Source organism: Schistocerca americana, chromosome 5 (assembly GCF_021461395.2).
Source record: "Schistocerca americana isolate TAMUIC-IGC-003095 chromosome 5, iqSchAmer2.1, whole genome shotgun sequence".
In the NCBI taxonomy this organism is placed as follows: Eukaryota; Metazoa; Arthropoda; class Insecta; order Orthoptera; family Acrididae; genus Schistocerca; species Schistocerca americana.
In genome coordinates, this window is record NC_060123.1 from 255,559,209 (window position 1) to 255,583,223 (window position 24,015).

A 24,015-nucleotide genomic window follows, 5' to 3' on the forward strand; every position below is an offset into this window, starting at 1 on the left:
CATACAATCAAATAACTTTCTTCCATTGCTCTACAGTCCGTTACGGGCAGTTGCAACACTGATGAGTGGGTTTGGAATTCCAGTTCGCCCGGAAATTCCCTGCTTACGGAGCTCCTTTCCAGTTCTTTTGTTGCTGACAGGGTTCACGAGTGTGACATTCAGTCCTACAATGACTTTAACAACTACTGTCCCCTTCTTTTTAGTCAATAATTGTCCGTCATGATCAGTCAACACACACCTTCGTCCGCTTTGTGACGTAGCGGATGATGTCTTTCCGCTTTCGCTGCATGTGATGTAAATCTTCTATTTCGGCTACCTTGATAATGGAAGTGCCTTTATACGAACAACAACACTTTCACCACTTAGCTACAATGTAATCCACTCGCAAATGCACAGAACACTGTGTTGACCACAACGAGACTTAAGACATATTAAGGACACTGCACAGGTGCCGTTCGTGGTCAGTTAGGACAGTAGGCTTATCTAGCTCCTGCATTTCTGTTCAAGCAATCAGTTTTAGCGATGTTTTCATATTTTCGTGTTCTTGTGCATATACAGGTCGTGCGTATTTTTATGATCATGTGGAGAGTATTTATTAACCTGCTGTGGCCCACTCTGTTCCGTGAACGAGAAAAGTCACACCCCTAAGAATCCTAACTGATCAAGAGACTACTTTTGTGGCAGAAGAAATTAACTTGTCGCAGAAAACAGTTAACTATAAATCTGACGAAAGGATGCACACAAGGCTCTGTTTGTGGTTCTGGCTTTTACGTAGTCGCCGCTGACCCACTGCTTGGAAAGTTAGGAGCTATGTGAGGAGCTAAATGATGCAGTGCATATGCAGGAAACCTTTATGCTGCCCGTGCGTAGGGTGATCATAAAGTTTCAATTAACACATAGAACAGAGTAAGCCCGTAATTAATTTTTTGTTTACATTCCCCGATGTTATTCAATCTCTATATTGAGCAAGCAGTAAAGGAAGCAAAAGAAAAATACGGAGAGGTATTAAAATCCATGGAGAAGAAATAAAAACTTTGAGGTTCGCCGATGACATTGTAATTCTGTCAGAGACAGCAAAGGACTTGGAAGAGCAGTTAAACGGAATGGACAGTGTATTGAAAGAAGGATATAAGATGAACATCAACAAAAGCAAAACGAGGGTAATGGAATGTAGTCGAATTAAGTCGGGTGATGCTGAGGAAATTAGATTAGGAAATAAGACACTTAAAGTAGTAAAGGAGTTTTACTATTTGGGGAGCAAAATAACTGGTGATGGTCGAAGTAGAGAGGATATAAAATGTAGACTGGCAATGGCAAGGAAAGCGTTTCTGAAGAAAAAGAATTTGTTAAAATCGAGTATAGATGTGTCAGGAAGTCGTTTCTGAAAGTATTTGTATGAAGTGTAGCCATGTATGGAAGTGAAACATGGACGATAAATATTTTAGACAAGAAGAGAATCTTTCGAAATGTGGTGCTACAGAAGAATGCTGAAGATTAGATGGGTAGATCACATAACTTATGAGGAGGTATTGAATAGAATTGGGGAGAAGAGGAGTATGTGACACAACCTGACAAGAAGAAGGGACCGGTTGGTAGGACATGTATTGAGGTATCAAGGGATCACATATTTGGCATTGGAGGGTAACGTGGACGGTAAAAATCGTAGCGGGAGGCCAAGAGATGAATACACTAAGCAGTTTCAGAAGGATGTAGGTTGCAAGAGGTACTGGGAGATGAAGAAGCTTGCACAGGATAGGGTAGCGTGGAGAGCTGCATCAAACCAGTCTCAGGACTTAAGACCACAATAACAACAACATTTAAATATTTAAATGCCTATAATCCCGGTACACACCGAAAACCCGCGCTCCAGTATCGCAGCACTCCGTTATATGAGCCAAAACGACATGAAATCTCCATTCCATCGATGAACTGCTACGGTACTTTCGCACGGGAATTCCAGTGCGTGCCAGGACACGAGACACGTACCTGTGAAAAAATTAAAAAAAAACAGTTACATTTCTATATGACTAGCCTCGTACTGCGGGAGATTCAACAAGAAACTAGAAAGCAACTGCAATTAAGTGTGATGTACGCTGCAATAAACCGCAGAGAAAAAAAGTGTGTAGTTGACCGGCCGCAACACAGCGTACATCGACATGAGATGTCAATTATAGCTGTAGGAATCATGTTCCAGCACCCCTAGAATGCATTTCTTTGGTATCGAAGCTAGGAACGCCAAACCGAACTCCCAGTTGCTCTAAGGGTCCGATACCAGCTGTACTGGATGTGTGGGAAGAGCGTCTTCGGAAGCTAGAGTCGGGCGCTGCCTGCGCCGCGCTCGCACAACGGGAACTGTTGTAAGGTCAGTGGGTGAAGAAGGCGCCCCCGCAGCCGCGAGGAAACGGAACAAGCGGGATGAAAGCGAGAGCGCAGAGCGTGGTTGCTCTCACGTCACCAGCAGCAGCGGGACAGACCGAGAGGCGTAGAGAAGAACGCAGGTAGGGGGGAGGGGAGGCCGGCAACGGGACGCAGCTGCGTTGCGTCACGGCGTCGCGTGCTCCACCCTCCCACCCCACCATCGCGCACTCCCCCGCCCATCTCTGCAGCCGCCGCATCCTCGCCGCTTCGCGACTCCACCGTCACTGGGCGCCAATCTTCCTCAGTCCGTCTATCCTTCTCGCCTCGCTTTCCTCCTCCTCCTCCTCCTCCTTCATCGCTACTCCTCCCCAACCCCCACCCCCGGACTGGTGTTGGGCGTGAAGGAAAAGGGGCGAGCGCGCATGTGGGCCCTCGAGAGCAGCGGAAGGATTTTCGGCTGCCACAGGGACCACCCCGGCAGAGTATATAAGACACCGCGGAGACGCCGGCGAGTCACCAGTTGTGTGTGAAATTGTGTTGGGAGAGGTAGACGGGCAGCTCAACGTAACGTGGCGATGAATCTGCTCAAGGTGTGTTTTTATGTATGCTGTCTGGTGGTGGATCTTGTGACGCGCAGTGTAACGATTGATTATCCGATCCAAATATTAGACGTATTTCTGGAGCAGTTCACTGTTTGGTGCATGACTGCGTTTTCCATTTGGTGTTATCTCTATTGGACATCCTCGCGTAAAATTTTTTGAGAAGTTACCGAGCACACTCAACCCTGAAACGTTTGGGGTGTGATGCATGGACTTCATATAACTGAATTTCTTCCGCTAATAAACTTACAACAACATTTCATTTTCTCTGGTGATTCTCTTGGTAATTATCAAGCTTATAACGGATATAATACTTGTGTTACATTCTTAATGGATTATGATTACGTTTCATTATATCAGCACGTTTCTTAAAAAAAATTAATTGCCTTGATCGCAGTATTATATTAATTTACTGTTTGTTGATTACTATTTTGGGTTGCTACACCATCATCTTCAGGTCAGTGTTATTGAGATTCAGTATCTATATACCTGCAGGCTACAAAGTCATCATCAGTAATGTTCTGTAGCTTACATGTTAATAGAAATTGACTCTCTGCTAAGACTCTGAAAGTGGTTGTCTAGCAACAGAAACTAGTAAACAACACTTTCCAAATTAATATAGTAATGCCCTCAAGACAATTTAAATTTTTGAACAAATATATCAGATGCATTATCTCCATCACCTGAAGATGTCAAGTCTTACCAGGATTTCCACGTGTTAAATAAAAGAGGTTCCTTGACAGTTAAGTAAGGTACCAAGTCGGCTTTGGCGTCTGATGCATCGTCACAACGAATGTGTGATAATTAACAACAAAAGTAGGCTCACTGTTCATTTCCCGGGTTCTAAAGTAAACTATATTACAACTAAGAATACAGGAGGGAAGATAAGATTCTTAAGTCGTCCAATAATCGAATAACTTTTTAGTTTCAAAATGTATTCCGTTCTTTTCAAATCTGAGGCACTTGGCAGAATATATCATTTAAACACTTAAGCGTACATTGATTCTTAATCATAGCAATAAAAGATGCAAGTCAGGATCTTGTCAAAAATGTTTTATCGCACATTTTAGCTTCAGGCCAGACTACTACTGCTCATTGCTCGTTAACTCTACCGCTAAGACTACTAACCAATACTATTAGAACCATTAATATTGATTGGTACTGTCTTTATTATGGGTGTCCTTGAATATCCAAATTTAGAAACATTCATGAAGAATCCTACATTGCAGCATAGATGTGTGTAACATAATTTATGACTCCAGTTACGGATTACATATTGAGTCAACAATCAAGAGCCCGAATGTGACTCTGGACACTGAAAGTACCATGTACAAAGTACTATGAACTTACTTGTTTCTGTAAAGTATACTCAGAATAAGTTATGGCGTTATAACTTCAGTTATGACGTTAGGACTTTTACGATCTAACCAATAGCTGTCGCTTTTGTGAGGAGAAGCTGATGTTGCTGATAATGACAGTATCAACAATGAACTTATTTCTACAAACTGAACTCCTATGCTTCAGAAATCTTCCAAACAATTAGATATTGTCTTATAATGAGTGAAAGATGGTCCAGTCTGAGGAATTAACCGTTTCCATATATGAATGAAGAAACGGAGCAAAAAGTGTTTTGGTGTCATTTTTGCCAAAACAAGCTACATGAGTAAATTTAAGGCTGCTTTTTAATACATGTTAGCGAGACAGAAGCGGGCGAAATGGTATAGTACATTCAGATGACATCTTTCTCTTCTTCTCTTATGTACAAAGTTGGAATGAAAGGTAATTTAACTGTGACTGTTTTTTTCAGCACGAAAAGAGACTACTCCATTTAGTGTAGGATAATTAAGACGAAGCATGCACAGATATAAACCACAGAAAACATTCTTCAAGTGTCTTGAATGAATCACAGTAAAGAAGGAAATCACTCTCGAAATGAGAGATGCATGTTAGTAATTTCTTTGGTTACTGTTCGGCTCAAATCCATAGAAAGTACTGTAGGTTCCCGACTATGACCAAAATTAGCTATAATGAGTCAGCTGCTTAAAAATTAATTCATTCTCAGGGACATATCCAGTACCGAACATATTTTGGCAGCATCGCATTCAAGTCAACACCTCGGCGTTTTGAAAGAGTATTAGAATAGACGAAAAATGAGGAAACCAATAAACATTTACTGAGATATACCTGCCAATTAACAATTTCTGATATATATTTTGATGACATATTGTCTACAAAACCGCGAGAACGTTTCGTATACGCACAGCAAACTTTAGAGAGACGATACAAGAGAGGCTTTGCGCACCACGGAGAGGTTTACTATCGAAGTTCCGAGAGGGAGCCTATCAAGAACAGTTGGGCAACGTATTATTTCGTCTCAAAAAGCTCTCGTAAAATAATCACAACGAAATTGTTAATAAATTAGAAGTTATATGGAGACTTATCAATAGTCATTCACCCACGCACCATAACGAATGAAGCAGAAAATGGAGAGAAATGATAGGGGTCAAGAAAGTACCCTCCACCTTACGCCCTAAGCTCGTGATATATAGATTAAGAGTATATACGTGAAGCTCTACGGTCGTTATTCGAATAAGATCTGATGCCGAACCGAACGAGACGATGTAGTGGTAAGACTGAGTGTGAGTTCGAGTACACCGAGAGTGAAATCTCTGACCGACCATCCAGATTTAGGTTTATCTTGGGTTTTCTAAATCAGAAAATGCCAGGATGGTTCCATTGAAGGACACCAGCGATTTACCTCCTCAATCCAATCTTAATGACCTCCTCGCGGATAGGACATTTAAGTCTAATACTGAGCCTTTCTGTCACCTCTCTACTGAACAAAACCGGCTGAAGCGATTGATATCCTAATGACGTGGATTTCGAAGTAATAATTTTGAAATTTACATGGCCGGCCGAAGTGGCCGTGCGGTTAAAGGCGCTGCAGTCTGGAACCGTAAGACCGCTACGGTCGCAGGTTCGAATCCTGCCTCGGGCATGGATGTTTGTGATGTCCTTAGGTTAGTTAGGTTTAACTAGTTCTAAGTTCTAGGGGACTGATGACCTTAGAAGTTAAGTCCCATAGTGCTGAGAGCCATTTTTTTTGAAATTTACATGGTTATCACTTCTTTTCAACGTGCGCAGTCCTTAGCTCTTTTCTTGGTTAGCGTTCATGATCCGATTACCTTATATCGATCAACTGAATATATTTAGTGCTGAAATCAGTTCCAGAAGCAACTGACTACTTTTCAGACAAGAGGTCAGAATAAAGATTCATCGAATTAATTAGAGAGGAAGCACAAACTAAATTAGACAACTGTGGGGCAACGAACTGTGTGTTGCCTTTTCGTGACATCCATCCCGTTATTCGTTTAAGCCAACCAGGGGACCACGGCCAGCATGTTATCTGACGTCTTCTCCTCCAGAACACGGATGGAATGTCATAATGACAGTGTCACCGTTCTTGGATACCTTATAGCGGATCGTTCACAAGCAAGAGAAGAACAGTTACATAAACAAGCAATTGGGCGCATAATTCCAACGGACTGTCTTCACACATCACGTTTCGCGCACGTACCTGTTGTGCGGTTGAAGGCTTCGCGCCGCTTTCTGCTGATGTAGTCTCATTAGTCAAAATGAAAACGAACGCCTCAGGTGGAGGTCATCAGCCGCGTACTTGTTTTCTCTCACTATTAATATGAAGGCTCAAGGCTCTTCCTGGCTCCTAATCATAGTCTGCCAATGTGCAGTACGTCATCCTGCTTCTTGCAGCGTCACCATTTTGTATGACGTAGGAATATATCCAAGGGGGCGAGCAGTTATCACAGTAGGCAATTCTGACACTCGGTGCTCTAGGCCAGTTGTAATACCTCTTAGGAAAGGGCACCACAGATCCTTGAGCAACCTTTGCCTCGAGTGGTGATATTTTTATTTTGTTGTTGTTGTGGTCTTCAGTCCTGAGACTGGTTTGATGCAGCTCTCCATGCTACTCTATCCTGTGCAAGCTTCTTCATCTCCCAGTACCTACTGCAACCTACATCCTTCTGAATCTGCTCAGTGTATTCATCTCTTGGTCTCCCTCTACAATTTTTACCCTCCACGCTGCCCTCCAATACTAAATTGGTGATCCCTTGATGCTTCAGAACATGTCCTACCAAACGATCCCTTCTTCTGGTCAAGTTGTGCCACAAACGTCTCTTCTCCCCAATCCTATTCAATACTTCCTCATTAGTTATGTAATCTACCCATCTAATCTTCAGCATTCTTCTGTAGCACCACATTTCGAAAGCTTCTATTCTCTTCTTGTCTAAACTATTTATCGTCCAAGTTTCACTTCCATAATATTTTTATTTACAGAAAAGAATCCAATAAAAAAGTATAAAATTACGAATTTTTCGCTAGACTTTATACTGATAATTCTATTCATCAGACAGCAGCTTTGTCATTTATTTCTTATGATGACATACTTGCAAAATGGAGTTCAGACGACATGTCTATTGTGCACCACTGAATGACGACCATGAAACGAGAAAGAGTGGAAACAATGAATATTTATGATTTGGAAAACTAGCATCAAAATGAGGGTAAAGCTGTTACACCATCTAAGACTTTCTGTATTTGTCAGGAAAGGAGTAATTAGTGGGAACATTATGGAATACAACAAAATAATAATAAACAGCACAGATTAATGACAATGTTCGGTAAAGTATGTACACAGAGATGAAGAATTTTCTACTGAATTGGTGAAACTGAAAGTCGACGATAAAACAGTCTAAAAAGTGTTCACTAAAAAGAATATCTATGTCGATAGGAGTTACATTTAGTTATCTATTTAAAAATACAAATCTGCTGAAAGAAGTAAAAAAGTAGAACTTTAGTATCAATTCATCTCTTCTGCAAAAATCTTTCCTTATCGCAAATACTGGAATGACTAACTGAGTAGGGAAGGAAGGAAACCTCAGAAATGGTCAGCGACCCAGCCTGAGTGCGAGGAAAAGACGGGGATTTGACGTCAGCTCTACATGACGTACTGTCCGCTTTCACTCGGAACATTTCTGTATGCACTATTCAGAGAGCTCGCTTTAACACAAATGCACCAGTTAAGCTGGTTATGTGCGCATTAATGTTAACAGAAGAAGCAATAAAAATCTAGTGGGATCTGCACAATATTCTTCTTCAAATCCTTAAACCCGTACTACTTCCTAACAGCGCTGAAACAGCTGGCTTGAGTCTCAATATCTAAATGAATTCGGAGTTCAGAAAATGAAAATTCAGTTCGCGAAGCATTTACACTCATTAGATTGATAGTGAGGTCTCTATTAACAACAGAAATTTCATAATCGGAATCTCCAATGCGTAACCGTAAATGAAAAACCATACACAAGAGAGACCGTTAAGTAAATGCATATAATCATTCCTCTGGTGTATTAAAATGAGCTGCAGGTTCTAAACATAGTAACGAATGCACAAGTATTGTTATCTGCAGTTCCTTTGCAACCCTTAGGACATTCTGTGGCTGTTTCTGTATTAACTATGCATTATGGCGTTGATATATCGATAGTTTACGACAAAAAACTAGATAATTAGAAATTCTGTATTAACATCAGAAATACGGACGTTTTAATAAGATGAGTCGTAACGCTATATGCTCCCCCCCCCCCCCCCCCCCGCCCACTCCCTTCTGAGTTTTGAGTCCTCCCTCGGGCACGGGTGTGTGTGTTGTCCTTAGCGTAAATTAGTTGGATTAAGCAGTGTGTAAGTCTAAGGGCCGATGACCTCAGCAGTTTGATCCCGTAGTCCTTACCACAAATTCCCAATTTCCGTAAGGTTATAGAACGTTCTAAACTAGTAAAGTATACAAATAAACTCTGGTACATCTTTAACTCCCAAGACCGATAAAGTGGAAGGTCTTTGGTGTCTTTTTACTGACAGCGCATGGATTTTTCTCTTTTTCTCTTTAGGTAACAGAGTCTATCATGGTCTCCTTTATGGAACTACAAGTACGGACGGCTCACCTGTTCTTAATTTCGTTTCCTGCCGTTCTCGAATCACTTCAAGCGAATTCCAGGATGGATTCTTTTCAGTAATGGAATACTCCCACTGTGGCCCTTGTCCGACTAATATTAGGGTCTGCCTAATGATCTCAGTACAACCATAGCGTTAATTCAATTTTGCAATGAAACTGAAACCTAGTGGAGACAGTTAAGGGTCATCTAACAGGCTACAGGGATGTGCCATACTGTTCGAAGTATCTCCTCCTTCCCCCCCCCCTCCCCACCCCCCACCCCTCCACCACTCTTCTCGCATCCTACGTTAACACCTCAGACATAACACTACACTCGATTCTTACCAGTCACTCGTCTTCAAATAACTGTACATCAAGCGGTCTCTTGGACAACAACATCAACGATGGTGATGATTGTGATAAGGTTCTATAATACTATGGATCTCAAACAATTTACATTCACGACTTTATTTCTGAAATGTGTCATCTGCCGGTTTAGCGAACACCGTCGGTTACTTACAATCGTTAAATGCTCAACTGTAATGGTCAGGCTAGTACCCAGCGTATTTCGTCCACCACTATCGTTTCCCCACTTATAGCTCCATTCACGAGAGTGGGGCGTAGAAAAAACCTATTGCTCTAAAATCTCGGTTCGGGACATTTCACAAGGTATACGAGTATGTGGGAGGAAGTAATGCGTAGCATGACTGTTATTTGAACGTACGAACGATGAATTTCAACAGAAAACCTATACGCGATGCACAACGCCTTCCTTGTAACATCTCTTACTTACAAAATGAAACCGTGACAAAATGTGCAGTGCCTCTTTCAATCATCTGCATTTCCTCTATAAATTCTACACGGAAAATATCCCAGACTATAGTTAATTACCGGCTGAAACTGAATTTTGTAAGAAACATATTAAGTGAATGAATTACATTTCATTAACATTCTTCATTTGAATCTGTCCATGGCATCCAAATTTACTATAGTTAGTTATAGTCGTTTCACTTTAAATCTCTTCACACATTAACTATTTATTGACTACAACTTTTCACACTCACTGATTGCCAGTCGTGTAATTAATCATTAGTACATCCTTCCTAGACTTTATGCGTAGTAAGTTAGTGTTCGTACTGTAAGTTGACTGCTAATCTCTGCACCCAGTGTCAGTCCTTATCAAGGTTACAAGCATTTGTGAATAATTTTCTGGAGTTGCTATTTCCTTACGTACGACATCATCCGCGAGTCGCTTCATGGGTCTTTCGACTTGATCAGCCAAATCTTTTGCATTTGCAGTGAACAATAATGGCCCTTTAGCGGATACCGAGGTATCTGACATCTGTCGATTGCACCACGTTTAGATATGTACTACGACATCCTGACTCCGTCATAGGGCCAGTCCAGTACTGCATAACTTTTATTTTGTTCACTAGACGGCTGTATCACATACTCTGGGCAGGCAAGGAGCGCAGAATCAGCATGGGCGCCGCCATCTGAGGTCTTCATGTTGTCTTGGGAGCACATAGTGAAGCGGATTTCACAATATCACTGTTTGCCTAATTCATGTTGAGGCCTACGGAGTATATTGCTGGTCTCCGGGAAAATCATTCCACACCATCAAAGAGTTTGTTCTGTAGTTCTGTAAGAGGTCAAACGTCAGTTGTATAGGCCTACACTGGTAGTTACGCAATAAACCTCTTCAAAACGAGAAACGGCTAAGCACTGCGTAGTCTTTTTTTTTACAGGGATATCTCTCAAGACGTGATTTAAATATGAAATGTAATACTTAAGTTCATTGGACTAAGTAACTTCGGAAGTTTTTACAGAGGACGTGACGATTTGTAATTAGAAATGGACTTAGTTAAGCGATACTTATTTTCCTTCGCCGAGACAAGAGACAGCGGAGGAATACTGTTATGTATAATATAGGGCTGCAGCGACATCCCTCTTACTTATTCTTTTTGACGATATGTTGGTCGTTTGACGGTGAAGTGCGATCTCCACGGACAGTAGAAGAGATCTTGTCTTTCCCCAGCTGCAAAGTCATTACGCAAGACAATTTCGCCCCTGAGGCAGAAATTGAAGCGGCCTCACTCGTGATGTAGGGCGCTTTCGCCCGTGAGGAACAGCTGTCTCGGTCTCGGACCAGCACTGGTTTCCGCCTCAATAGCACTCAGTCATGCCCTTTCATTTTCCATTTCTCTCACAGTACCGACTGCAATCCGGTGTCGACAGTAAAAGCACTTTTGCTCTTAGAGTTCACAACGAGCCACACTTGAACTGCTATATTTGACTTTCAGCTGAAAACATGTTTACCTTTAATTTGTCTAACTTCTTAATATGGCAGACCGACGTCTGGAAGCAAGAAATTAATGCGAGAAGAACAGTCCAAATCATGAATTTTTCGACACAGTACGTATTGGACCATATATGCAATTTTCAGTACATACGTAGCCTTAATTTTTACTAAACCACATGTACAACGTGCCTACTGTATTACGTCACGAAATAGGTAATGCAACTATTGCATTAGAAAACGACTATCACATTAGATGGTTCAAATGGCTCTGAGCACTATGGGACTTAACATAGAAGGTCATCAGTCCCATAGAACTTAGAACTACTTAAACCTAACTAACCTAAGGACATCACACACATCCATGCCCGAGGCAGGATTCTAACCTGCGACCGTAGCACTCGCACGGCTCCGGACAGATGCGCCTAGAACCGCTCGTCCATCGCGGCCGGCATCACATTAGAAATAATCTGTATGTAGTACATCGGCCTTTAGTCTCCACCAACACTAAGCAATGTGGAATCCATCCATTCGTCCTGAGTCACACATAAATCTTTTATGGCACTTTCTAGCTTACTGCTTACTTGCATACGTACTTTCCTGTTTAGTATCAGTTTCCCTTCAACATTTTATCACTGGCGTGTACGGAAACAGTTCCTATTGCGGCAAGCATCCCGAGCGTGTATACAAAAGCAGATGAAGAATATGCTTCGTATATCTTACAGCACGTTTTACCTTTCAACGATTGTTCACGATACATGTGCAGCTAATTGTGATCCACTCGTAACGATCTCGCAGTTGGGAAATGTGTCCGTCGAAGAGTCGTCAGAGAGGATGGAAGTTACAGTATCCTACTTCCAACAGAGTAACAGCCGAAACCCACTGAACTGACGCATCTCTTACTGCAGTTGATAAAGTTTTAAAATTTATAGGAATACTTTCACAGATAGGTATAGCGTATTATAGCTAATACAGTCTTGTCTCTCATCACAAGGAAAGGTTTTCAGGTAGGAACCATAACCTTGACTTTAATCCTCAGTGGCTTTGATGGCAAGTAAGACAGATAATTTCCTATCCATATGTCGAAGTTTAAATACATTTTAATAGTGTGAAATACTTTTTTCTATGAAACGCTGCATCTAAGAAAAGGATAAAGGATTGAAGCCTCTGATTATGTTTGCGCTCACATACAAATAATGGCACTTGGATGAGGAGCTCCGAGAAGAGTGTAGCAGGAAAGCCGATATGTCTTGTTTTAGAAAGTGTCCCGAAAATTGTCTCAAGTCATCTCGGAAAACCAGTACAAAGGGAATCAAGATGGGCGAAGAACAGTTTGAAACAACACACCTTACCTTTACGACACCAGAGGCGGACCATAACAAGTAACCGAAATTCTTATTAGCTCCTGCTAGTGATTGATACAAGAAAGATTTCTAGTCTCGTGCAACGATAGATTCACCCAAAATTACTATACCGGAAGTGTTGTGCCTTGGCAGTTGGTGAACATGAGAAGACGCAGTGAGAACGAGCCTAAAACCAGGTAAAGGATTTTGAACTCTAATGAAGCTACGCACTATCGAAACCATACACCATTTAGTTGACGAAATTGCTACGATTAGTTTGCGTTTCACAAGTAACATGACATCATCGTCTACTTCCTTCAACAACGCAGCTGTTTTCAGAATCATCCTAAAATGATATTTCACGCACGTTGTATTCGGGAGACATCTATTTTCACAGTAACCCACCATTTGACTGAATTTTGGATATTTTTATCTGGTTTCCTTTTTCCGAACAGTTGAGGAAAAACGTCCAGCCATAGAATACAGGCAAGCAATCCATTTCAATAAATCTCAGAAAACAAAAGAAGCGAAGTCACATTTCTGTGGACTTAAAGGGAGAAGCATTTTACAGAAATTTTCAGTATGTTTCTGCACGTGAATGAGTGTCCATACATCGCAGGACATCATCAACAACTGCAGATACTTGAAGTTCCGCCTTTGTCTAGGTCGTATGAGAGCAAAGGAAACGTATCAGCAATGTAAATTATATTCCAGAATGAGATTTTCACTCTGCAGCGGAGTGTGCGCTGATATGAAACTTCCTGGCAGATTAAAACTGTGTGCCGGACCGAGATTCTAACTCGGGACCTTTGCCTAATATTTTAAATTATATTCTTTCGCTCTAATTTCTGTGTTTCTGTATACGAAATAGCAGGTAGCTGGACTGAGAGCTTCACATTTCAGTAGTTCAAGACGCTCTATGTGAACTATATGAGACAAATGAAATTGCATTATTTGTTAGTTTTAATCGTGTAATATTACAGCCAAAGATATATTTACCGATGTAAAATATGCATATTCGATAAAAATGGTGAAGAAGTCGAAACGTATCATGCATTTGTGTGAATATTTGTGACACTGATTACGTGATGACGAATATTACAGATTATCACGTACATTGTAAAGAGTAGGAAACACATCACCTGCCCAGCGATGCACAAGTAAATTTCATTTAAATGTTAAACGGTGCATTCTACCGGAATGCTCATGAACATTTATTTATGTAGTGATATTTATGTAATGTATAAATTAATGCTTCCAAACATTTTAAATTAAGCTTTATTTAGATGACGACTTGCTTTAGGCTACGAGGAACTTCAATACTGAATTTGTACATTCCGTCCTAATCAGGCACTTATACTGCACTGTCAAAGTTTTGCATCGCTAGACGTCACAGTATTATTAGTCAGTACATCAGCGGCGTAAAACAGAAAACTTTTCGCTAATAGCAGAAATTCCCGAATATTTCCTGCCATGCTGTAGTGTGACACGGTTCAAAATACACAACTTTCAAAGCAGTGAGATGGAGAGCACTAGATCTTTATATCTTAAACACACGCCTTGTCGTATCCTCAACAACTTGTCACACAACATCTCGTCATTTCAAATAGCAGAAATGTAGCAGCATCCGTAGTACTTCAACAACTTCACTAGTTTTCAAAATATGACACTTTCTTACACCATTAAATATAGCTAGTCATCTGGGTGTAGGTGACGACTGCTGTGAAGAGTGATTTTAAAGACCAAAGAAATCAAAACCGGAAAATGAATATAGAGATGTGTGTCACAGGAAGTCAGAAGCAGCAGTAGTCGAGACGCATCCTCGTGAAGCGTTGCGTGCTGCCGAGAAGTAAAAGACACAAAGGACGGCTTCGACAAAGGCTGTGGAGCGCAGTCCCAGTTCCGCTGTGAGAATAACATGGTCGCAGCGACACACACAGCAGCTGCAGCGGCCACCGTGCTACAACGGACCGCACGCTCCCGCCGGAAGCCGGCCGGGTACTAACTGATCTAAAAGCCGAGCTAACTGGAGCAGCGGCCGCGACACCAGCGCCAGAGGTGGGCGTGGCCACGGGCGGCGGGTTCAGCGGCCTTCTGCCTGCTCTCGTTTCGCGCCAGGAGCAGATCAAGGCCGCCAGCCAGCTGGCGAGCACGAGAGAGTACAGTGTTGTTAGTTCGTTCTCCTCCGGTACGAAGGCCAACGACCCGTGGAGAATCAATCCACTCAAATCAGCCATGCTCTAGCGAACTATTTGCACTGTTGATGTCGACTCCATCAGGAATCTTGTTCACTACCTGGTTTGTGTGTTAGAGTTGATTGGAAAAGGGAGGAAGGACACTGATCCGGAAACGACTAGCTCAAATGTTGCAAGCGAAAATCGTTCTGATATGACTGACAGTGGAACACATGTGCAGGTACGGTTGTTGCTAAGACTGTAGAGTAGGTAACTTTCAGAGGTGGTAGTATGGACCAATAAAAGGTAACATGTCCGGTAAACATGGGTTCTAAATCACGTACCTTAAGAGCTAGGAGCACTTGATCAGTAGAAGATACCTCTTTCACAGTACCAAAGATGAACAAGTGCTCATAGCTTTTCACGTATGCATAATAGAGGTTATATTCACTAGACTTTTTTCTTGTTTTGGTCCACACTGCCGCCTCTCAAAGTTGCCTACCCTTCGGTCTTAGCAACAACGGTACCGGTACATGTAGAATCACCCTGAATGCCTACAGTAAAAGGAGACTTAGGTTATTCATACTTTTCAAAAGTACAGTTACAGTATAAAAATTACAAAGTAAGGTCTTTTATAGATTCATCCTCTTGATATTCATGACACTCATTTAAGAATTTTACCGGAGTCTTACCCTCAATAGTATTTATTTTAGATGCAATTCGTACTCATAACGACATTGATTAAAACTTCCAAAGCATTCCTCAGTTATATGTTACCAATGACCGCGTTTACCTTCCCATCACTCCAAATATGGGCGCCAGGGATGTCCTATCGTAGATAGTCGGCGCTATCTCTACTAAATTAGGTTGACATTTCTGTATGACCTCCGGAGTTATGCTTTTCCTTTCTTTCCTCCCACTCTCATCATTAGGTATTTTTGGAGTATCTTGACACCAAAGTATATTTTCATCTAGTAATTCATAGGTGAAGTAAGTTTGGTAAAAACTACTCAGACTGTTCCAAAGCTATGCTTAATGTTCCATCCTTTCCTAGGGTCAACATCACCCCAGAGGATTAAATGACATCGGGACTATCATCCCAACAACCCCGAGTTATAGTGGAGATTAGTACAGTTCGTCTTCACCTATTTTTCCATGCCCTGTTTTCACACTCTCACCCGACTCCTGAGAATGTAACGGTGTCTTATAAGCTCAGATCCGGCATTCTGGCCTTAGATGGGGCAATGGAGACAGACCCACGGTCATGTCATCCTCAGCCAATGACGTCATTAGGATGTGGTATGGAAGGCCGTGTAGTCCGCAAGCCGCTCTTCCAGCTGCACAGACCTTGGAGCCGATACTGCTCGGTCAAGTTGCTCCTCGGTTGGTATCTCGAGGCTCAGTCACCCCCGTTCTGGTCCTCCCACAAGGAAAAATCCTTAGCAGTAGTGGCAGTTAATCCTGGGTCCTCCGTATGGCAGTCAGCCACTCTGGGCACTCAGCTACTGAGATAGAAGTGTGTTATCCTAGCAATATAGTCAGATAACAGGTCATATCTAAGTCACATATTGGAATGTTTTGTTGTAGTCGATTCCGTTAATATTTTTCAATGAGCATTCACTTCTTGCAGCACCAAACTATTGAAAGCACCTTATTGTAAGACTATTAAATATGAACAAGCAAAAACGCTTTAAAGGATGATAGCGTTATGGGTTTGCTTTGAGAGCTGCTGCGTTGTGGGAAGGAGACAAAGTCATCATGTAAAGCATAGCTAAACCAACGCCATCAATAACATACAGATTCGGAGCAGCCTTGCATATGTTAGTAATGTAGGTGGATAAGGTGTGGTCTCTATGGGTCATCACTCGGTAAACGACATGATGGTCAGTGGCGCTAGTAGCGGTTAGAACATTGAGGATGTGGGTACTGAAAAATGTTTAGTGGCTAAATCCTGAAAAATTATCAATTACCAAGTAAAATAATTAATTGCCTTAATAATATTTGCATATAGTTTCTACCAACAGACTTAACTCTTACGTAACAGCACAAGAGGAAAACTGCACTGTCCCCTCAAAATGCACTGTCCCCTCAAAAATACATTCCTTCTTGTGTGCATTCAAGTAAACAACATAATTACTGTAACTCACTGTGGATTATCAAGCATAGGGACTAGGTGAGTTTATGTAAGCACGTTTTCCTTATGCGATTTCTGGTTTATTTTGATTTCAAGCACTCCCTTTGGCATCACTACTCTGTTCTTCGCAGTTAGTAAATGCGGTGTGGGGTGAAGTCCAGGAAATACTTTCTGACTTTCAGCCTCCGATAGGTACCTAGAGATCAAAGATAGAGCGTGAAACGTTAGAAAAAATACAATACATTTAATCTGAGAGGAATTCACACGTCTTATAAAATGAATGATTAAGGTTTTAGTTGCTAGGAACAAAGCGTTATCAAATGAAATCAATGGTCTGGTAAGCAGAACAAAGTAGAAGTGATTTAGGACGGTGTGTTGTATCTCCGCTACGTTAATCAGCGCTAATATACCTCACGTGTTGGAGCCGGTAGTGGTAGGACGCGAAGAGACCCTCAGGGACACTTATTTCTCGTACATTGCGCAACTGGTTTGAGGGCGGACGTCTGTTTGTAGCTTGCTATGCCTTGCACGCAGCTGGACACCGCCCACCATCCCAGAAACGCTTTAAATTGCAAATCTACCTCAATGGCATTGGTATTTTCAGTTGAAGTGGCATTTAGCGTCCATTCAGAAACACACAAGGTGATTCAGGGCAAAGAGCATTACAATGGATTGTCTGCAAACATGCTTACAGAATTACACCAGTGGTATTCGCCTTAAAGTCAACAGAAAACTTCATTTCCAATGCTATACCACGCTCACTATTCCTACCGGCTGAATAAGAAAATAACCCTCGACTGGAGTTTTGCAATGATCCATAGTTACAAGGAGATTTTATTGATTTGTAAGACAGCAGGCTAAAACTGATAGGACTGTTGTAAAGTAGTTCCAAGTGAGCCGTTGATATATAAGAATAAGCGTTTACATTCAGCGGCTAACACACTGAACATGAGAAACCCACGCAAAAGACTAGAAAAACGAATTATTATCAGATGTAGAGGGTAAGCGTTCCAAATAACAATACACTGAATTACGCTGGTCATTAAAGGTGCATGCACATGATTTACTCTACATTCATGCCTGTTACACAGTTAGTCCTAGGTTTGGATAACTTACCTCATGATCAGAGGTTTTAATTCTATCCTCAGATAAATCTTCAGTGTATGATAATAATTACTTATCAATAAGGCAGTCCGCAGCTCGTGGTTTTGCGGTAGCGTTCTCGCTTCCGGCGCACGGGGTCCCGGGTTCGATTCCCGGCGGGGTCAGGGATTTTCTCTGCCTCGTGATGACTGGGTGTTCTTCATCGTCATTTCATCATCATTGACTCGCAAGTCGCCGAAGTGGCGTCAACTAAGAAGGACTTGCAATACGGCGGCCGAACTTCCCCGCATGGGGCCTCCCGGCCAACAATGTCAAACGATCATTTCATTTCATTTTTTCAATAAAGCAACTGGTTCTGACACCATTGGAAGAAAAACAGCGCTTTTCCTGTATCGAGCGGACGTTACTGTGACAGCGAAAAATGCAAGACAGTGATGAAGTTTAAATATTTCAGTGAATGGACTGCATCCAGTTTCTCAGAGAAAGCAACTACCTACCGACTGGCACGAATCACAGACTGCAAAAAACGCGTATCTCACAATGTAAAACTGGAACACATCGCAACATTGTAGGCTATGGGGTGCATGCCGCTAAAGATAAAAGGGTTTATAGAAATATAGGAAATATGAATGAAAGAAGAAAATACGTTCGTGCCAAACGAATATTGGAAACAGAAAAGAATATAGAAAAACTGAATAAGGTCCATGGCTTTCAGGCTTTTCTGTTGACATTAAAGCGAATACCACTGGTGTAATTCTGTAAGCATGTTAGCAGACAATCCATTCAAATGCTCTTTTCACTGAATCACCTTGTGTGTTTCTGAATGGACACTAAATGCCACTTCAACTGAAAACAAAGGAAGTAGGTTATAGAACACTTGTTCGCCCACTGCTTGAATATTGTTCATCAGTGTGGGATCCGTACCAGATAGGGTTAATAGAAGAGATAGAGAAGATCCAACGGAGAGCAGCGCGCTTAGTTACAGGATCATTTAATAATCGCGACAGCGTTACGGAGATGATAGATAAACTCCAGTGGAAGACTCTGCAGGAGAGACGCTCAGTAGTTCGGTACGGGCTTTTGTTGAAGTTTCGAGAACATACCTTCACCGAGGAGTCAAGCAGTATATTGCCCCCTCCTTCGTATATCTCGCGAAGGGACCATGAGGATAAAATCAGAGAGATTAGAGCCTTCACAGAGGCATACCGACAATCTTTCTTTCCACGAACAACTCGAGACTGGAATAGAAGGGAGAACCGATAGAGGTATTCAAAGTACCCTCCGCCACACACCGTCAGGTGGCTTGTGGTGTATGGATGTAGATGTAGATGTATGACCGTTAATGAAATAGGTACTCCCTGCTCAAAAGAAACGAAGGAGCAGCTCCGAGACAAAATGCGATAATAATAATCAAGGTTAGTAGTTGAAACAACAGAAGTACTATCCGAAAGAAGACGACGTTAAAAATAAACGTAATTATTCCATTTTTTCTGGATTGTACATTATTTTACCTGAGGTGGCCTACAACTCAAAGTACTCTATCAAATGATGAAAGTCACCTGAACAATGGTACCTCATTTTACATTTACCTGAAGAATTTTATGGAAACTGGCTCCGATCGCGAAACCTACGAAACTGCATCAAGAAGGATCTTGCTGAAATAATGAGTGTGTAGTTCCGAAAGACAGAAAGTGATGGCACACCGAATCAGTACCTTTTACCCTGGATCTTATTGTGCCTCACCGGAATGCTCACTAATTCGTATGCTGGTAAACAGTTGCGGTGACAGTGGTGTCGAGAACGTCATGTATACAGTTTTAGTGTCCCGATGACACGAAACTGGACAGTTAACGTTTAGGAACATCACAAAAAAGTCAGAAACAAAATTAAGAGCAAGCGACTTACATCATGATTCTGGGAAACAACTAACCCCCAGCACGAACTCTATTCCATATTAAATCCTATCTAAGCAGTACAACAGATTCTAAAGAGCGATTTAGCAGATGTTACGAACGATGGCACATTCTGCACTGGAACTGAAAGATTGACGGATGTTGTTATTTCGTAGTTGCAACATTGCGTCAAATCGCTTATAACATAATAGGACAAACCCAATCCGAGAAATTTCCTATTCAGCTTTACAAAACTATAACCTGTGGTACAGACTGTAGACGGTAGATGAGCAGCTTGTTCGCATTCGTAATAATGCATCAAGCTGTGAGACTGGCACAGACACGATTATGAAAGGAAACGGTGAGCCCGTCGTGCTGGCAACGGTTAGCCCCAGGTCCGCAGGCAGAAGGCTGCGGAGGCCGTAATGAGCGAGAGGATGGCAACCGGCGGCCAGGCGGCTTATCGTATCAGACGGATAATTTTCTGCAGTGTGCATCTCCTCGGGAGTCCGCAGTGTGTGCAGACGGTAAACAGCGACAGACGACATGCGGGAGGAGGGTGGAGGGCGGAGGTGCGGAGGCTGCAGCCTTGCATTCCAGTATCGCCTATCTCTCTCTCGTCTACTCAGCGCGCAGGCCTTCTTGACGAATGTGTTCCCTGGAGAACCCCGCCACACTGCGGGCCGCGTGACTCCACGAACGCGTCACCGCCTCAAAATATAACGTCTGCGCGGAAGAGATTTAAGGACTTCCGCACAAGATGACAGCAAGGAAGGAGTGTTCCATTCACTCAACCTGTAGTACTGAGTCCGTATTAAAGTCATCTTTCCTTTCATTGATCGAAAATATTAAAAAAAAGCTTCACGTACTTATAATTTGCTATATCACCGTAATAGTCGTACCCAACTTAGACTAGTACCTTACCTGATTATATACAATGAAAGTTTATCACGCCTACAGTTATTGACTTGACACGACTTCATCACATATGGCCACCGGCCGAGACTGCTCAGTGCTAGAGAGACTAAACGCCCATTTTGGTTTCAAATCCCCTTCTAATAATAATGATTTATATTTTCTGTGATTTGTGTGAATGAATGACCGAATAGGGTGTAAAGCGTCAAGTCATTTCGTTCGGCATGCGTGCACTTGTATAGCTGAACATCCAAACTTCGGCAATACCATTTACATTACTAGCCTCTGAGAGCATTTCTTACTCCCGCCGTGAGATTTCTCTTATAATGCAGTTTTCACAAAGGACTCTTCCACTACTTTCTGCGACTTTTATAGACTCTGGCATTTGTCGATAATACACCACAATTTTCTTGGAAATTGTGCTAAGTTGCTAATGAACCAAACTGCCGATGTCATCGGTCCCTACGCTTACACATTACTTAATCTAACTTAAACGCTATGGACAACATTCCAGGTCCGAATCCTGGCAGGGTCGCCATATGAAACGTCCCTTATGAAACATCCCCTTAGAAAAATTATAAATGACTGTGCTTGAACTGACACACAGTATTTTTAGTGCTACGCAATCTGACTTTCAAAAATCCCTACAAAATAATGGCCCTGACTAACAATAACCTATACCTTTCATGAATCACTTACCTCACAAAAATCTTCATTACTCGAACTACTGCAATACAGCGAGTGCCAATACTGCCAGCTAAATAAAAGATTCTAACTACTGAAGGCACTAACTTCTGATAGGCATAGTTAGGAAATGAAAGATTTTGATAGAGAACAAACAATGTATTTACCTTAATAGTGTTTAAAAGTCATTATAAATATATATATATATATATATATATATATATATATATATATATATATATATATATATATATATATCAGTTCATGACATCCAGTCTTACAAATTTACTCTTTCTGATGGACACACGTCCGGATCATCCACTCTCAAAACTCCGCCATCTCTCTGAGCACATCCACCACTGCTGGCGGCTCATCTCCAACTGCGCAATGCTACGCGCTGTTCACATCCAACTGCCCAACACTACAATAGCAAATTCCAACAATGCAAACCAGCCACAGACTGCACACAGCACATTCAGTGATTTTCATATAGAGCGCTACATAGCGTTACCAACATAAAAACCTAAACAGCCTACTTAGAACACCTATGCCTCAGGGATGACTCTAACCTCCGACAGAGGAGTTGGGCGAACTGTGACAAGCCGCCATAGACCGCCTGGCTACCCCGTGCGGCGATAATACACCGTCCTGTCTATTACTGTGACTTCAATGTGCAGTACTCACGCACGTACGGCATGTGGCAGCACTGACAGTGGAGAGTATATAGGGGTATAGTGGGATGCGGACGACAGTGCAGTCATTGTCGTAAAACAGAAACGGGGCGATTTATCTGACGTCCAAAAGGGCATCGTCATTGACTTTCGGGCCAAGGGTGAAAGCAGTTGCGAAACTGCCGCAGTGGTTAAAGTATACGGCGCCTGGCAAAATGGCGCTATGCAAAAGCGTCACCGAGGCAACTGCGGTGCACCACGGACCATGTACAGCGTCAGTCACTAAGTATTGCCACCTAGAATAAGTTGCATAGGACTACGGGGACCATAATATGACGTTGGTTTCTTGTTGATAGGTGAGATCGCTTCAGAGATATGAAGGCCAACTTTCTTTTCTTAAACTGGACGCTATAGTTCGGTACTTATTTTCTGATAGCGGCTATCGAGACGAATCCAATGATGTGTAACAGCAGTGTCTTTAAAGCTCAACTAAGGTCACAAAGGTGGCATGAACGTCGAATCTTACCATTGACATCCTTTCACCTTAAATTATAATTCCGCTCTTGAACCTTCCTTTTACTTGCGAAATTGTTTCTTCGATATACTGATTGAACATTATGGATGAAGGACGAAATCCCTGCCTCATACCCCTTCTGACCCAAGGACTTCGTTCTTCGTCTCCCAGCCCTGTTGTATCCTCTTGGCTCTTCTACTGTTTTATATTACTCGTCTTTTCCTATAGCGTACCCGTGTTTTCTTCAAAATTTCGAACAGATTGCATTATTTCACATTGTCGAACGCTTCTTCCATATCGACAAATCCTTTTCTTTAGTCTTGCTTCCTTTACCAAGGTCACTAATTCATAATAAGATAGATGAGCCAGAGCATTATGACCATCTACCTAACAACCGGTGTACCCACCTTTGTCACGGATAGCAGTGGCGACGGGTCGTGGCATGTAAGCAGTGAGGCATTGGTAGGTCGCTGGAGGGAGTCGGCACCACATCCGCACACGTAAGTCAACTAATTCCCTTAAATTCCGTGGAGGAGGGCCATGAGCTCTGACGCCACGTTCAATCAAATTCCAGATGTGTTCGATAGGGTCCAGATCTAGCGAGTAAGGAGGCAGCAAATCACTTGGAACTCGCCACTGTGTTCCTCGAACTACTCCATCACACTCCTAGGCTTGTGACATGGCGTTGAAAAATCCAACTGCGTCGGGAAACATGATCGTCACGAAAGGCGTACGTGGTCTGCAACCAGTCTACAATACTCATTGGCCGCCATGGTGCCTTGTACGAGTTTCACCAGCCCCTTAATGCCCACGTAAATGGAAGCCAAACGAGGCCGCCGTCGTCTTGTCCCCGTCCCGCAGTACAGGTATCAAGGACGTGTTCCCCCTGGAAGACGACGGGTTCGCATCCCTCCTCAAGCAATGTGAAGAATATATCGGGATTCATTAGACGATGCAACGCTCTGCCACTGCACCAACGTCCAATACGTGCCCATTTCATTCGTAGTCGTCGACGTCTTTTTGTCATCATTGGTACAGGTATGGGTCGTCGGCAGCAGAGGCCCATCGTTAAGTGTTCGGTGCACTGTATGTACAGACACACTTGTACTCTGTCTATCATATAAGTCTAATGTTAGTTCCGCCACAGTTCGTAGCCTCTCCTGTTTTACCAGTCTGCCCAGGCTACGAGGTCCGACTCTAATGAGGAGTGGCCGCCCAACCCCACTACGTCTGGGCGTGGTTTCACTTTGATTTCGCCACGTGTTGAGGACACTTGTCACGGCACTCCTGGAACACTCGACAAGTCGTGCAGTTTCCAAAATGC

General features: G+C 42.4%; 1 protein-coding gene across 1 annotated transcript in view; it reads left to right on the forward strand.

Moving 5' to 3' along the window:
• The first annotated feature begins 2,729 nt into the window (after positions 1-2,729).
• LOC124615882 (cuticle protein 19-like) overlaps positions 2,730-24,015 on the forward strand; it is a 69,474-nt gene continuing 48,188 nt past the window's right edge. The window contains exon 1 of the mRNA XM_047144049.1: positions 2,730-2,948. Within this exon, the coding sequence (XP_047000005.1) occupies positions 2,934-2,948 (15 nt within the window). The 5' untranslated portion in view covers positions 2,730-2,933. The remainder of the gene's footprint in view (positions 2,949-24,015) is intronic.